This window comes from Vipera berus (genome assembly GCF_964194415.1).
Source record: "Vipera berus genome assembly, chromosome: 16".
In the NCBI taxonomy this organism is placed as follows: domain Eukaryota; kingdom Metazoa; phylum Chordata; class Lepidosauria; order Squamata; family Viperidae; genus Vipera; species Vipera berus.
This window is the reverse complement of record NC_138219.1, coordinates 5,631,690-5,647,493: the sequence shown is the minus strand read 5'-3', so window position 1 is coordinate 5,647,493 and position 15,804 is coordinate 5,631,690. Positions and strand designations below refer to the sequence as shown.

Below are 15,804 nucleotides of genomic sequence, written 5' to 3'. Positions count from 1 at the left end.
AACTGTCCTGTGCGGTTTGGGTTTAGTCACAGTCCTTGATTCGCAAACCGTGTGGGGTGGTGACCCAATCAAGCGGGGGCGTCCCCCCCCCTTTGAATAAACCACGATTGAACCAACCTTTGAGCACGATTTCGCGAGTAAAAGTTTTCCAAGGTGGAAAGCATCGGCGGGGGGCGGGGCTTGAAGAGGCGGTCCAGATTTTTATCGCAGCCAGCTCGGATTGGCTGGGCTGCGCGCGGGGCGGGGCTTAAGGGGTGGCGAGCGCTGGCCGGCCAAGCTTTTAATCTTTCTGCTCGGAATTGGTCGTGGGAAAGGAGCTTGTTCCCGTGTTCTCCGCTTGCTGGGACCCTCGGCGCCGGGTAGGTCTTTGCAAGGGAACAAATGCGTGGAAAGTCGTGTTTTTTCCCCTCGCTTTTCTTTCTTTATTCCTCTTTTTTTCTCTCTCTCTCTTCCCCCCCCCCCCCAAAAAAAAAACCTGGCTTCCTTTGCTCAACCCTAAAGCGGTTCCGCGGCTCGGATCGTCCGATTTACAGAGTTAACAAGAGTTGGAAGGGATCTCAGAGGTCTTCTAGCCCACCCTCCTCCTGCTCAGGCAGGAAACCTGGCAAATGTTTACGTCGGTCTTCCTGATTGATTTTTTATTTATTTATTTATTTTATTGGATTATATATACCGCCCTTCTCCCGATTTGGGGCCTGAGAGGTAGAGAAAGCGCTCCCGACGCCTTCACCTTTTCCAAGTCGGGCGCTTCGGACACCCGTTCCCACGTTCCCGCGGAGCGCGAACGTGTGAACGCGCGAGGAAGACACGCGCGGTTCCTCTCCTGCCTGTCGGGAAGGGAAGGGAACGAAACGCGCGTTTTGGTTTGGTTTTTTGCTTCTGGGACGCTTCCCAAAGTATCCAGGCGGATTTTTTCCCCAGCTTAATTCAAACAATGTGCGATTTAAATTTCTCGGTGTGTGTGTGTGTGTGTGACAAACCTGGCAGCCCCCCCCGTGCTAACCATGATTCAAAGTTTGCTCGGGCTGTGGTTTTTTTTTCCGCGTGTTTTTTTTCTCCGTTCCTTTCTTCCCCCCCCCCCGGGGGGGGGCTGGCGTACTTTCTGTTGTGTTGTAATATATTTTTTTTTACTTCCGATCCGTTTCCGCAAGTTGTTTCTTTCTTTCCAAACGGTTCGGCCTGGGCAGCGCTCCTTAAATGCAAACAAACAAGCATTACACACACACACACACACACACACACACACACACACACACACACACACACACACACACTCAGATGGCCTTGGAAGGCCATCATCCCCTGAGCCAGGCTGAATGAATCTTGGTTCAACCCTGGTTAAGTGGCTTCTTGGAGGAACTGCAGTACTCCCCTTGCTGCAGAATTGGCCCAGCACCTTAAGTGGATAAGGGAGCTGCTGTGGGGGGTCGGTTTTGCGGTGGGAATCCTGGCTTAAAGAAGGTCGTGTGAACCCAGCCGGGTGTTTTGCAAATGGGCCTGGGGCGTTCCCACAAACGCCCCCCCTTCTTCCCCCTCCCCCCCCCCGTGTGTCCTTTCCCTGTCACACAGCGGACAATCGGGATTACTCCTCCAAATTTTGGGGTGGGGAGGGGCTTGCTAGGGGTTTTTCAATTTTACCCTTGCAGGAAAGGTCTCCCTTCAAAGTACCCTCTCTGAACAACAAAACACACACCCCCCTTTTTTTTTTCACGGCTCTCGATTACCTGGGCGGTTTGCTTTTCCCAGGATAGACTGCTCCTGGACCTGGAGGCTCCATTAAGGGCTTAAAAAGAGCCATTGGTGGGCTTCTCCTGGTCCTCCCTCTTCCCTTCTTTCCCCAAATGATTCAACCTGGCCTCTTTTTCAAAGCCTTAGATATTATAGGGAGGGGGGGGGGGCTTGCGATGGCTGCGTGTCCCAGTGGGTGCAAGTTGGAAGAGAAAAATGTGTGTGTGTTCGTGTTCTGAATCGGCCTGGTCCAACTTTCTGAACAACACCCCTCTTTTAAATCTTGCTCATCCTGGGAATTGTAGTCCGGCACCCACAGAGGAGAGATTCGATGGGAGAAAATATTCTAAGTTAAAAGTCCAAAATACTGTGTTTTGTTTTTTTCCCCTTCCTTCCCTTTCTTACCTATTGCATTTTGCAAAAAATAAAATAAAATGCTTCCCTTTGGCAACCTCCTCCCCTTTCAGCCCCCGAACCAATGTGGGGGCCGATTCTTTTATTTTTTATTTTTATTTTTATTTTTCTTCCCTCTGCAGTGCAAGAAGACTCTGGAAAGCTTTAACAGGCGCAACTGTCCAACCTTTTTGAGCGAAAACAATGCTTGTGCTAAAAAGCGCAGGGGGAAAAAAGCAGGCTGTCTAGTTTGCAAGCTGTGCTTTACACCCCTCGCTATATTTGGGACGTGCAAACTGACAGCTCTGCTTTTTTTTTTTGGAGGGGGGTGGGATGTTGTGCAGATGCTGTAATGTGGAGCCTTGCGCAACAAGGGTGGAGTCTGCTAAAGCCGCCTCTGATCTCTCCAAACACGGCTGGGCCAAATCGTGTAAAACACACAAACACACTCGCGTGTGAGCGGCTTGACTCTCTTCCCAAGAACACGACGATGTCATGCCTGTGAGTGGGGGGGGGGACAGGAGGAGAGCACACCCTCCTCATCTCTCATCCTGCGCTGCCCCCCCCTTCCCAACTCCGTGGTCAACGAGGACCTCTTTCCTTGGCAAACATTCCCATTCCATGCAGAACATTCCCATTCCATGCAGCGTGCTTCTGCAAAGCTCTCTTTCTCTCTTATAATACGGGGGGGGCAGCTTTGCAGTTTGAACGCCCCATCCTAGATTAAACTAGCTTGAGTTGCAATTAAGCCAGGCTTGGGGGATTTAACAGAATAACAGAGCTGGTAGGGACCTTGGAGGTCTTCTAGTCCAACCCCCTGCTCAAACAGGAGATCTTATACCATTTCAGACAAGTGTTTGTCCGGTCTCTTCTTAAAAGCCTCCAGTGATGGAGCACCCACAACCTCTGGTGGCAAGCTGTTCCACTGGTTAATTGTTCTCCCCGTTAGGAAATTTCTCCTTAGTTCTGGGCTGCTTCTCTCCTTGATTAGTTTCCATCCATTGTTTCTTGTCTTGCCTTCTGGTGCTTTGGAGAACAGGTTGACCCCTTCCTCTTCTTTGTGGCAGCCCCTCAAATATTGGAAGACTTCTGTCACGTCGCTTTACTCCTTCTTTTAACTAGACTAAGGTAAAAGGTAAAGGTTCCCCCGCACATGCGTGCTAGTCGTTTCCAACTCTAGGGGCCGGTGCTTATCTCCGTTTCAAAGCCGAAGAGCCAGCGCTTGTCCGAGGAGGTCTCCGTGGTCATGTGGCCGGCATGACTAGACGCCAAAGGCGCACGGAACGCTGTTACCTTCCCACCGGAGTGGTCCCTATTTTTCTACTTGCCTTTTTACGTGCTTTCGAACTGCTAGGTTGGCAGAAGCTGGGACGCGTAACAGGCGCTCACTCTGTTATGCGGCACTCGGGATTCGACCCGCCAAACTGCCGACCTTCTGATCTACAAGCTCAGCGTCCTAACCCACTGAGCCACCGCGTCCCTTTAACTAGACTAGGCTTACTTAATTCCTGCATATGTTTTAGCTTATACAGCCTCCTCCTCATTTTTCTTACTCTTCTTTGCATTCTTTGCAGAGGGGCCGATATCTTTTTGTAATATGGCAACCAAAACGATGCAGTATTAGTTGAAGATCTTAAAATGATAAGATAACCTTGATTGTCATTTTTTTTACTGTCGGCCCACGTTATTAAAAATGAGACTGTTGCTTGCTCTCAAAAGAAAGTGTGTATCTGCACACACATGTACGCATGCTGTATACACACACACAGGCACCCACTTGTATATAAATGGATACAGAAATGAGGTTGGTTTGTTTTTTTCAGAGCTGGCTGTGGGTGAGTTTGCAGAAGAGCTGGGCGGATCCGTGCTCAGGACTTAATAGGGATAAAATCTTAAAAGGGGTGGGCTGGATTATCCTTATGTGGCTGCAGGGCTGTAAAACGAGGCGGTTTAAAGCATTAACCAGGTTTAGTTGGCTGACATCCTTACTCTGCAACGAGGAGGGGACAAGTTCTTTCAATGCAATCGCCAATTTTGACGCATTTTGATTGCTTTAGTTGAACACCCTCAACGCCGATCCTCGCCAAGAGTTAAGTTCTGCCCGTTGCACAACGTTTTGATTGTGGTTTGTTCAACCCCAGTTTGTGGCTTAGCAATCAAAACAGCCGTGAATTCCAGGCTTGTCATTTCAAATGCAGACTTTAGGAGGAAGCTGCCGAAACGGGGATTTAGAAAGTCTTAAAAAGTTTTGAGCTAGGGAAATATAATTAAAACCATGTTTAGCTGCGGTCCTGGCTGTGCTCACAGCTTTGGGGGAAAGTCAGCTATGCAAAGTTTTCATGTTGTGTGACTGGTTTTGCTGCGGCGGCCCGGGAGGTTTGTTTAAGACACAAAGTTGTGTATATATTTAGTATAAACATATGCTTCCTGGTTTAGCTCAGAGGCCTCTATTAATCCGTCAGTTGGGGATTATGTAGAATTGTGGTTTGTATATTGGTGGGATGAGGTTTTTAAGAGGAGGGCTTTAAAAAGCTACTTCCCACACTCGGCCAGCATCTAGCCAGAAAGTTCACGATTGAAAAGTTGAGTTGAGCTTTTGCCCGTTCATTCATATACAGGAAGTCCTCAACTTACGACCGACTTATGAATTGGGACCAGAATTTTCATGGCTAAGCAAGGTTGTTTAAGATGGTTATGTGAATTGCGACCTGATTTTACAACCTTGCTTTTTTGCCACTGTTGCTAAGCAAATCATATTGCTGTTGTTAAATGAACCAGGTGGTCCTTAAGTGAATCTGCTTTTCCCTATTGCTTGTTAGAAGCTGAAAAAGGCGATCGCAGCCGTCATAAATTACAGGGCAGTTGCCAAGTCGCTGGATTTTGATCACCTGACTATGGGGAATGCTGCAAATGGTCGTAAGTGGGAGGACCGGTTGCAAGTCACTTGTTTTGGTGCCATTGTAACCCCGAGCAGTCGCTAAACGAATGTTGGGGACGGCCATTTAGAACAATTAACCAGTGAAATAACTTGCCACCAGCAGCTCTGGCTGCTCCAACACTGGAAGTTTTTACGAAGAGACTGGACAGCCATTTGTCTGAAATGGTATAGGGTTTCCTGCTTGAGTAGTGGGTTGGACTAGATGACCTCCAAGGTCCCTTCCAACTTATTTGCAACATCCTGGGGTCACATGGCCCCGATTTTTGAGGTTCCGGTTTCCAGACAAAAAAGCCCATTGGGTAGAATGGATTCACTTAACAAAAACCCACAAGAAATGCAAACACCCCCCCCCAAAATCAGGCCTGGTGACATGGTGATCCACTTAATGACCGCAGTGACTTAATGACCACAATTCCTGGCTTAATTACGGCCGTAATTCGAGGTCTGCCTATGTAGAGCCTTGGTGGAGCAGTGGGCTAATGCCTCCTTAAGTAACACCAGCTGCCTGCCATTAGTGCAGGTTCGTGTCCCACCAGGCTCAAGGTTGACTCAGCCTTCCATCCTTCCCAGGTAGGTAAAATGAGGACCCAGATTGTGGGGGGCAATTAAGCTGACTTTGTAATAATGCCGCTTGGGGTGTGTGTGTGTGAAAGCCCTAACAAGCAGGCATATACATAGAATGAAGGCTACTGCTAAGCTTGTAAGCCGCCCTGAGTCTTCGGAGAAGGGTGGGATATAAATGGAATGAAAATAAAAAAATTAAAAATAAATAACAGCAGTGGAAAAAACCCGTCTCTTTGCTCTCCATCTGTAAGGCCGTAACCTGGGTCAGATCAGGAAGACTGAGTTGGTTTTGCTGTAAAAACTTTGGGTGTGCCTCCAAATCACACGGCAAGGGCTAGAAAGATTAACCTGGCACGCTGGTGGGGTTGGCAGAGCGCCTGGGCTGGTTCCAGTTTGGCCCGGATTCTTGGTTACGGCTTCTTTGGAACTGGAGAGCGGCATCCTTTGCTTCCTTAAGCAAGAAATCATTGTTCCGTGGCCGCAAATAAACGGTTGTAATCTGAATATTGGCTGTGGGGAGAGGTCAGAGAAGAAGGGAGTGAGGAAATAGAGACGGATGGGAGGAAGGAGATTGGCGAGAGGGAGGGAAGGTGGGAGGGCAGGAAGGAATAGAAAGAGTTGGACGGAAATAAGGAAAAGGAGGGAAGGAGGGGAAAAAGGGAGGGAAGGAAGGAAGGAAAGAAGAGAAGGAAGGAAAGATTAAAGGAAGGGGAAAAAAGATGGAAGGAAGGAGAGAAGAGAACAAGGGAGGGAGGGAAGGAAAGGAGAAGAAGAGAAAGAAGGAAAAATAAAGATGGAAAGGAGAGAAGGAAGGAAGATAAAGGAAATAATAAAGATGGAAGGAAGGAGAGGAGAAGGGAGAGAAGGAAGGAAAGAAGATATAAAAGGAAGGAAAGAAGATTAAAGGAAGGGGAAAAAAGATGGAAGGAAGGAGAGAAGAGAACGAGGGAGGGAGGGAAGGAAAGGAGAAGAAGAGAAGGAAGGAAAGAAGATTAAAGGAAGGGGAAAAAAGATGGAAGGAAGGAAGGGAGAGAAGGAAGGAAGAAAATAAAAAAGGGAAGGAAGGAAAGGAGAAGAGAAAAAAGAAGGAAAAAGAAAGAGGGAAAGGAGAGAACGAAGGAAGATAAAGGAAATAAAGAAGGGAGAGAAGGAGGGAAAGAAGATATAAAAGGAAGGAAAAAAAGATGGAAGGGAGAGAAGGCGAGAAGAAGGGAGATAAAAGGAAGGAAGCAGTAAAGATGGATGGGCGGAAGGATGGTAAGTAAGAGGAAAGGAGAGAAGGAAGGAAGATAAAAGGGGAAAAAATAAAGATGGGAGGAAGGAAAGAGGATGAGAGGGGAGGGAAGGCTGGTTGGGGAATTCTGGGAATTGAAAACCACCCATCTTAAGGTGGCCAAAAATTGAGAAAAATTGGTGTTGGGCAAGCAGAACACGGTGGCTTAGGACGCTGAGCTTGTCGATCAGAAGGTCGGCAGTTTGGCGGGTCGAATCCCGAGTGCCGCGTAGCAGAGCGAGCGCCTGTTACTCGTCCCAGCTTCTGCCAACCTAGCAGTTCGAAAGCACGTAAAAATGCAAGGAGAAAAACAGGGACCACTCCGGTGGGAAGGTAACAGCGTTCCGTGCGCCTTTGGCGTCTAGTCATGCCGGCCACATGACCACGGAGACGTCCTTGGACAAGCGCTGGCTCTTCGGCTTTGAAACGGAGATGAGCACCGGCCCCTAGAGTCGGAAACGACTAGCACGCATGTGCGGGGGAAGCTTTACCTTTACCTAAGCAGAACTGCAGAAGTGACCAGCTGGACCCGGGCTGGGGCCCTTTGCACATGCCCAGTAAATGTAGCCCTGGGCCCCAGCCCCCCCCAGGAGAATAATGGGAGGGTGCATCCTGTTGGTGCTGAGCAGCAAGGTTATAATGATAATTTCAGCCATGGTGGCTTTCAAACCTGGGCCTTATTAGGTGAAGGAAAGGCCTCTTCTTCAGGAAACAAGAGAAGGCTTTAATTACCTTTCATTAAAAGGTTTAATTAAAAGCTTCCGTGAACTTTTAACCTAAAAGCACAGGGGTCACTAGCTTCTGTTTGTGTACAAACAACAGACCACATACACACACACACACACACACGTACGTACGTACGTACGTACGTACGTACGTACGTACGTACATGTATACAGGTAGTCCTCGACTTTACAACAGTTCATTCAATGACCGTTCCAAGTTAACGGTGCCGGATAAAGTGACTTATGATCCGTTTTTCACACTTAACAACTCTTGCAGCGTCCGTGTGTGTGTGTGTGTACGCATATCCTTACATATAAAAAGGAAAAGTAATCAAAAGGAAAGGTTGAAGCGCAAGAGGTAGAAAGAAGTAACTTTTGATCTGATTTACAGCAGTTATAACTGATTATGAGTACTTTGTCCTTAACTTTTACAACACAGATCTCTTGTGTTGTTGTTTTTTTGTAATCTATGCTGTCTAGCCATCAAAATCGTAAATCATAAGTCCAATAAGGGCTTGGCAGTCAGCAATAAGTGTAGATGATTGTTTTCCATCAAACGGGCCAGCTGAGGGGATTTAACAGAATAACAGAGTTGGAAGGGACCCTAAAGGGTCATCTAGTCCAACCCCCTGCTCGGGCAGGAAACCCCTAGACCAGTGGTCGGCAACCTCGGCTCTTTTATGACTCATGGACTTCAACTCCCAGAATTCCTGAGCCAGCTTGGCTGGCTCAGGAATTCTGGGAGTTGAAGTCCATGAGTCATAAAAGAGCCGAGGTTGCCTACTCCTGCCCTAGACCATTTCAGACAAATGGTTGTCCAGTCTCTTCTTTAAAAACTTCCAGCAAACTGGAAGCAGTGTTTGGAAACCTTTGCCCTTTTTAATATTTTAGATACTAGCAATCGAGGCAGACTCCTTCCAACAAGCCTGCGAGGCGGGCTAAGGGGCAAGGGATGTTGTGAAGGACGGTGGCCGCCCTGGACCACCCAGGGAGTTTCAGAGCTGAGTCAACCCTAATGATAATTCCAGAAAAACAAAACCCGTAATTATCTCACTTAACAGCTGGGTAAGAACTTAACGCAGCTTAAATCGAGCAAGGGGGGGGGTGGGGTAGGGGTGGAGAAATGGGACTGGACAGGTCACCTGAAGGTTTTTATAGCTGAGTACAAAACAATCATTGTTTTTGTTATTCCTCTGGGTTGCTATAATATGCAGCAAAAATACAGGTAGTCCTCAACTTACGACCGTTTAACAGTGACTGTTCCAAGTTGCACCGGCGCTGAAAAAAAATTGCGTCTGGGGACTGGTCCTCGGGCTTGTGACCGTTGCAGCACCTGCGATTATCATCTGTGACCTTCCCAGCTGGCTTCTGACAGACGAAGCCAGCAAGGAAAATGGCCAGTTGCACTCCTGTGATGCCTTGCTTAACGACCACGGTGAAAAAAAAAAGATAAAAATCGGCTGCATGATTTATCTATTTGTTTACTTAATGGGATGCGGTGGCTCAGTGGGTTAGGACGCTGAGCTTGTCAATCAGAAGGTCGGCAGTTTGGCGGGTCGAATCCCGAGTGCCGCGTAGCAGAGTGAGCGCCTGTTACGCGTCCCAGCTTCTGCCAACCTAGCAGTTCGAAAGCACGTAAAAAATGCAAGTAGAAAAATAGGGACCGCTACGGTGGGAAGGTAACAGCGTTCTGTGCGCCTTTGGCGTCTAGTCATGCCGGCCACATGACCACGGAGACGTCCTCGGACAAGCGCTGGCTCTTCGGCTTTGAAACGGAGATGAGCACCGGCCCCTAGAGTCGGAAACGACTAGCACGCACGAGCGGGGGAAGCTTTACCTTTACCTTACTTAATGGGATGCCTTATTTAATGACTGGGCTGTTTTAACGACCAATTTCCCTTCCCCCTGGGGTGCTCGCAAATTGAGCTTTCAGAAACAGATCGTTTTAATTTCTTTTTTTTTCCCCAGTTCCCCTTATGTGGATGGGACTCGGCTGAAATCCTGCCAGGTTCACTTTCCTTTTGAACACGAGAACAGGCGTGATTGATCCGCAGAAGATCAGAATGATGCTCACACGTTCCTGCTGAGCACTTGGGATCTACAAGGCGAGGGCATCTTCAAAGCCTGACACCAAAGAGGGGATCCACGGAAGACCCTCTGTGCTGAGCAGATTTGGGGGAATCGGTCTTCCCGAGGTCAGCTTGCTCTCATTTTTACTTTATTTATTTATATCCTGCCTTTATTGTTTTTACAAATGAGTCAAGGTGGCAAAACTATCCAGCACACCGTCCTCCTCCTCCTATTTTACCCACAACAACAGCCCTGTGAGGTGCGTTGGGCTGAGAAAGAGTGACTGGCCCAAAGTCACCCAGCTGGCTTTCATGCCTAAGGCGGGACTAGAATTCCCAGTCTCCTGGTGATTGGCCTAAGAAATCACCCAGTCTGCTTTCATGCCTAAGATGGCACTAGAATTCACCCTCTCCTGGTGATTCGTCCCCAATCACCCAGCTGGCTTTCATGCCTAAGGCGGGACTACAACTCACCGTCTCCTGGTTTCTAGCTTGGAACCTTAACCGTGAAACCCAAACGTGGAGGAGACCAGTCGGGACCGATATTGCTCGCCTTTGCACGTCCCACCGCCCACTCGATGTGCTTCGGAAGGTCCAACCTGACCCCATTGAACCCTCAATTCCTTCTCTTCCCCCTTTTCTAGTCTTGGGCAAGATGGCCACCACCAAAGTGCCCATCTACCTGAAGCGAGGAAGCCGGCGCGGGAAAAAGGAGAAGCTGCGTGACATCCTCTCCTCCGAGATGATCAGCCCTCCGCTGGGAGATTTCCGGCACACCATCCATATCGGGAGTCAGGGGGAGAACGACATGTTCGGAGACATTTCTTTCCTTCAAGGCAAGTTCCATCTCCTGCCCGGGTCGGAGAAGCTGGACGCCGACGGGAAGAGACACTACGTGGTGCCGTTCGAGTTTGCGCGGACTTCGACCATCTCGGGATACGAGCCCCTCTCCTTGGACATCCCTTCGCCGCTGCTCAAGAACGCCATCTCCCTGCCGCTCATCGGCGGCCTGCAGGCGCTGACCTTGCCTTCCGCCCAAGCCCCACCCAAGCCGCCCCGTCTTCACTTGGATGACAGAGACCATGCCGCTCCGCTGACGGAGGCCCAGGCTCGACCTCTGGCCAACAACGGTTGGGCTTCGGAAGCCCTGGAGGAGCCTAAGCCCCCTGTCCCTCTGAACGGCTTTGCCGAGGGGAAGAGAAGAGACGAGCCCTTCTTGTCCCACGCCGGGTCCCTGCTCTCCCTTCACGTCGATTTGGGACCCTCCATCTTGGATGACGTTCTGGGAGTGATGGAGAAGCACCAGACTTCGGAGGTGGCCGGGCAGGAGATTCCGACATGAGGCTTTGGCCTGCCGAAAGGACTCCTCAAACAAGGCCATTTGTAGAAGAAGGGTGTTGTTGTTGTTGTTGTTGTTGTTGTTCTTTGGGCTCTGTGAAGTGGAAGTTGAGGACCTGTGGGTACATCTGAGGAGGGGTGCAACTTAGGAACGGCACCCTTGCTCCCAACCTCTCCGTTCAACTTAACTTTCACGCATTGCGCATCGCAGCTCCTGGTGTTGAGATTTCTACCCTGGGCAACCGCCTTCTGCTAAACAGCTTTCTTGCCCTCCTCCAGCATTGGTGTGCTGGAAGAGGAGGAGGAGGAAGAGGAGCATGGGAGATGTAGTTCCACCAGGCCTGGAAACATGTTCCTTCTTGATCACTGAGGGGGTGCAAGTATGAATGGTGGGCTTTCCATTAGCTAACTTTGAGGCTTCATGGATCACTACGCCTTGATGTTGAGGCTTCCATCTTTTGCAACAGCCTTCGGCTAAAGCGCTTTCTTGCCCTCCTTCAGGCTTGCTGGAGGGGGAGGAGGAGGAGCATGGGAGATGTAGTCTGCCGTTCCACCAGGCCTGGAAACACGTTCCTTCTTCCTCACTAGCCTACGCTAACTCAACTTGCATCAAAAATTCCAAATTATTGACATATCGCCCTTGACTAAAGGAAGAAGGCGGACCGGGGCAAACAGAATTGGAGCAGCCAATACTTGTGTTTGATTGTACTTTTCTTTTGTGCAACGGGGTAGGTGGGAATTAGGTTAGTGTTGGCTTAGTTGCCATGGGTTGTTAGTCTGCCTTGGAAACACCCCTGCGCGGGTGTGACGTACCAAGAGGCCGTCTGTGTTGCAACGCAAACAAAAGTCAGAATGGGGCTAAATTTCAGTTGTTTTGATAAGAACGAAGTGCCACATCACTCAGTTGGGGTAGTAGAGGAAGGCTCGGGTTTCACAATGCACAAAGCCAAAAAATGTAGCTTGCACAATTTCTGGCTGCACAGCATCCAAGGATGCCTAACAGATGCTCCCAATTTTCCAAGCGTCCCCTTGGGCCTGCCAAATTGTGAATTTTTGACGGGAAACGATGTAATCCTTGGCAAAGCCACAATCTTCCCCGTATGTCTGAATTAAAGTACAAGCGGATCGTGGCAGCCTCTTTGTGCCAAGGCAAGATTTCTGCTGAAATTGGGGGTGATTGTTGCACCCCAGGTCAGAAAAACACCACTTTTCTCTGGATACGGACAAGATGACACTAAAATGGACTGTTTGGGGGCGTTCCCGTTTATTTTCTCGTGTCTTTTATTTCCTCCGCTCCCAAGAGCTTGGTGAACGGGTTTTATCCTACATCTGCCTCCATGTCCAGGATAGCCTAGAACGATTTGTGGAGCGTGTTTTCCAGAGAAGCACAAATAATCCCTCCTTCAGCCAACAAAGGGACACTTTGTCCCTTAGTGGGTGTCTTCACACTCCTTTTATCCTGCCCATCTGTTGTTGTGAAAGCTGTTTTCGCTCAGAGATCACCCATCTCCCTCGCAATAAGGCTGCCAGACCTTGCGAGATGCAGAGAGGCTGTGTGTTGATATTTGAAATCCTGCTATCTCAGCCCGTGTCTAACGGCTCGGAAAATAATTCAACAGGGCCTCTTAAATTGGTCCCGAGATTTATTGTGATCTTCCTGCGGTGCCTAATCCAGGCTTTCCAACGTTGCCCAACAACCCGGTCTGCTGACTTTGCTTTCAAACCCCAAAGCAAAATTCTCGTAATTTGGAAAGGGCAAAGCTGCTCTGTATCCACGTTTCGAAATTTATTTGGGGGTGGGGGGGTGGGGGGAAAGGAGCATTGGTGATTTTAATGTTCCCAATTAATTTCTGGGCGCCCTCTTTTTCTTTTTCAGCCCCCGCTGTTTCCCCTAGGGCAGCTGGTGTATTGTTTGGTTTTCCAAGGATAAAAACGCAGCAACGGTTGTGTGTTGCCACAGTCACACATCTATAGTTTTTTTTCCCAAGCTGTCACGGATGGGACTGGTTTCGCTTTCCTTGTTTTTTAGTTTTATAAAAAAAATTAGCAAAAGGGGAGTTTCGCAAAGCTATCCTCTGCTTAAGCCAGGAGCGGCTTTAGACCAGTTTAGCTCGAGTTTGAATGAATTATGGTTTGTTTAATCACCGACGGGCTGTAATTAGTGGCACTCGTGTCTTCATTTTACCATTTGCAACCCACCCAGAGCCAAAATCGGCTGCAGTTTAGCACGGCGGCGTGTGAAGGCAGCCTTTCCACCTTGCCTAAAATAATCTTGGGAGGAAAGAGTTCCACCGTTCGTCTCTTGCTATCTGAAGAAGTTTTTCTATGAGTCTCCTAATTTTTTCTTTTCATTTCACGTCCAGGATGGGCCAAACCAGGGTGGAGTTTGGCAACCTTTTGGCTCCAGAGCACCAGGCGTTTCAATTTATGTTTTGCGTTTCGATGGTTGAATAAAGTCCCTGAACCGGGATTACTACACGGATCAAAATCCGTGTTTGAATTTTTTTTCTTTTGTTGCTGGTCATTTTTGTACTCTTGTCTGCCTGATGCCTTGAGTTTCCTTTCCCCGTGTGTCTCCTCAGCATAAATCCTTCTATTAATTAGCTGATTAGCTTATTATTTTGGCATAGCTGAGCACCAGCTTCAGGCCCCACTGGGATGGTGGGAGGACGCCTGGGTGGGGAGCTTTGTGAGCCGCTGATCAATGAGAGCTTTACCACACCTGGTCACAGACATTTTGTGAGTGTGCCCACAGGCAGGCTTTTCAAATTGCAAGCATACCTTCTAGTTTCTCTTTTGAGTAATTTCCACGAATTTTAATTTACTCCTCTCCACCTTAACCTTCACACCCAAGACTCAAAACCTGCCCAGTATGTGCCCAGTTCTCTTCCCAGCCCAGCCACAAACGAAGCTGGGTGTCTCCACCACGCCTCTGCCTTTTATTTTATTTATTTATTTATTTTGCAAATTCCAGCCAAATCGTTGGGGCGCCATTGCCACATGATTGAAGGGGAAAAAGCAACCCAGAAGCTGCTTAAGGTGCCAAAATAGCACCAGCAGCGAAATGGTTTCTGCCTCCCCAATTTTTCCAAGAAAAGTGGCTAGAGGCACATTCTAAGTTGGTTTGGTGAAGGAATCTTTCTGGATTTTTGTAATATTTGTGTCAATTTAGAAAATTGCAGATTGTGGGCGTGCAAACTGGGTATGAAAGGAATGCAATCATACAATCACTGTTATTCATCGGTTCTTTAGAGAGAGTCCTTTTTCCTTCTCTGCAAGGCGCACACAACCTTTTCTGTCGCGCATTTACACTACACGAAGCCCTCCTATCGCATCCAGTCTGGTTCAATGGTTCTTGAAGTTGGCAACCTTAAGCTGCATGGACTTCAATTCCCAGGTGTTTCCAGCTGGATGTCAGCTCCCAGAATTCCCCAGCCAGTGGAATTCTGGGAATTGAAGTCCACCCATCTGGAAAATTTGAAGTTGAAGCAACGCTGATCTAGTCCAACTCCTGTTTAAGGTACAAGTGTTTGAATTTAGCATAGTCTGTGTGAACCCAACCGTTGTAGGTTGAAAATCTTGGTTTATGGTATGGTGTTTGGGGTTTTTTTTTTGCAATAAACAATAGTTAAATTCTGGCTTAGCATATTGTGTACATATTTAAATTTAGTTTCAACTTTAGGAATGGTGACTATACTAATAGCTATTAGATACGATAGCTATTGGTTTATAAAACAGTTGGCCACTGTTTTTGCTGCTAGTACTATGAAGTACATTGTGCCGACATGCCTGTCATGAGGTGTTCTTTTTTTAATTTGATTTATATCCTGCCATTCTACTCCATTAATCACTAACAGATCTTGTAAAAAGTTAATAAAAGCATAAATTAAAATGGAAGTGGTAAAACGAGCTGTGCAAATGCGGTGTGCTTTTGTTTTGGGGTGATGATTGTTGTGGGCAGTGCTTTTTTTGTAAAAGGAAAAGGTGCCGGAACTCACACATGTTATACAACCCACCTTGCCTACCCTACAAGGTTCCATCCAAAAAAGGTGCCAGAACTCCGCGTTCTATGAGAAAAAAAGCCCTGGTTGTGGGTAGACAAGTGAGTGATTTGGGGCTGAAGGCCCCAACAGCATTTCTTACCATTCAAGTAGAGCCAGCCGTGTGCAGCAGCAGCCAAAAAAGCTAATACAATCCTGGGTTGTATAAACAGACGCATAGAATCAAGATCATGCGAAGTATTAGTACCGCTTTATAAAACCCTAATGAGACCACGCCTGGAATACTACAGCCAATTTTGATCACCATATCACAAAAAAAGATGTTGAAAGTTTGGAAAAAAAATTCAGAGAAGAGCAGCTAAGATGATCAAAGGCCCGGAGACCAAAACGTACGAAGAACGGCTGCGGGACTTGGGTTTGGCTAGTCTAAAGAAAAGAAGAAATAGGGGAGACATGATAGCAGCATTCCAGTATCTGAGGAGCTGCCACAAAGAAGAGGAGGGGGTCACGTTATTCTCCAAAGCACCAGAGGGAAGGACGAGAAACAATGGTTGGAAACTGGTCAAAGAGAGAAGCAACTTGGAATTAAGGAGAAACTTCCTGACAGTGAGGACATTTAACCAGTGGAACAGCTTGCCACAAGAAATCGTGGGTGCTCCATCACTGGAGATTTTTAAGAAGAGACTGGATAATCGCCTGTCTTGAGATGGTATAGGTTCTCCTGCTTGAGCAGGGGGCTGGACTAGAAGACCTCCAAGGTCCCTTCCAGATTCTA

At 48.0% G+C, this 15,804-nt stretch overlaps 1 protein-coding gene across 2 annotated transcripts; it reads left to right on the top strand.

Annotated features, from left to right (window-relative positions):
- The first annotated feature begins 258 nt into the window (after positions 1 to 258).
- Positions 259 to 14,937, top strand: CDC42EP2 (CDC42 effector protein 2). 2 transcript variants are annotated; one of them, XM_081341016.1, is made up of 3 exons: positions 259 to 359; positions 9,590 to 9,816; positions 10,335 to 14,937. In XM_081341016.1, exon 3 carries the CDS (start codon positions 10,346 to 10,348, stop codon positions 11,030 to 11,032), a length of 687 nt encoding a protein of 228 aa, XP_081197142.1. In that variant the 5' UTR covers positions 259 to 359; positions 9,590 to 9,816; positions 10,335 to 10,345; the 3' UTR covers positions 11,033 to 14,937. The 2 variants fall into 2 exon arrangements, with proteins under 2 accessions (XP_081197142.1, XP_081197143.1); XM_081341017.1 differs by lacking the exon at positions 259 to 359 and adding an exon at positions 8,965 to 9,056.
- The last annotated feature ends 867 nt before the right edge of the window (positions 14,938 to 15,804 follow it).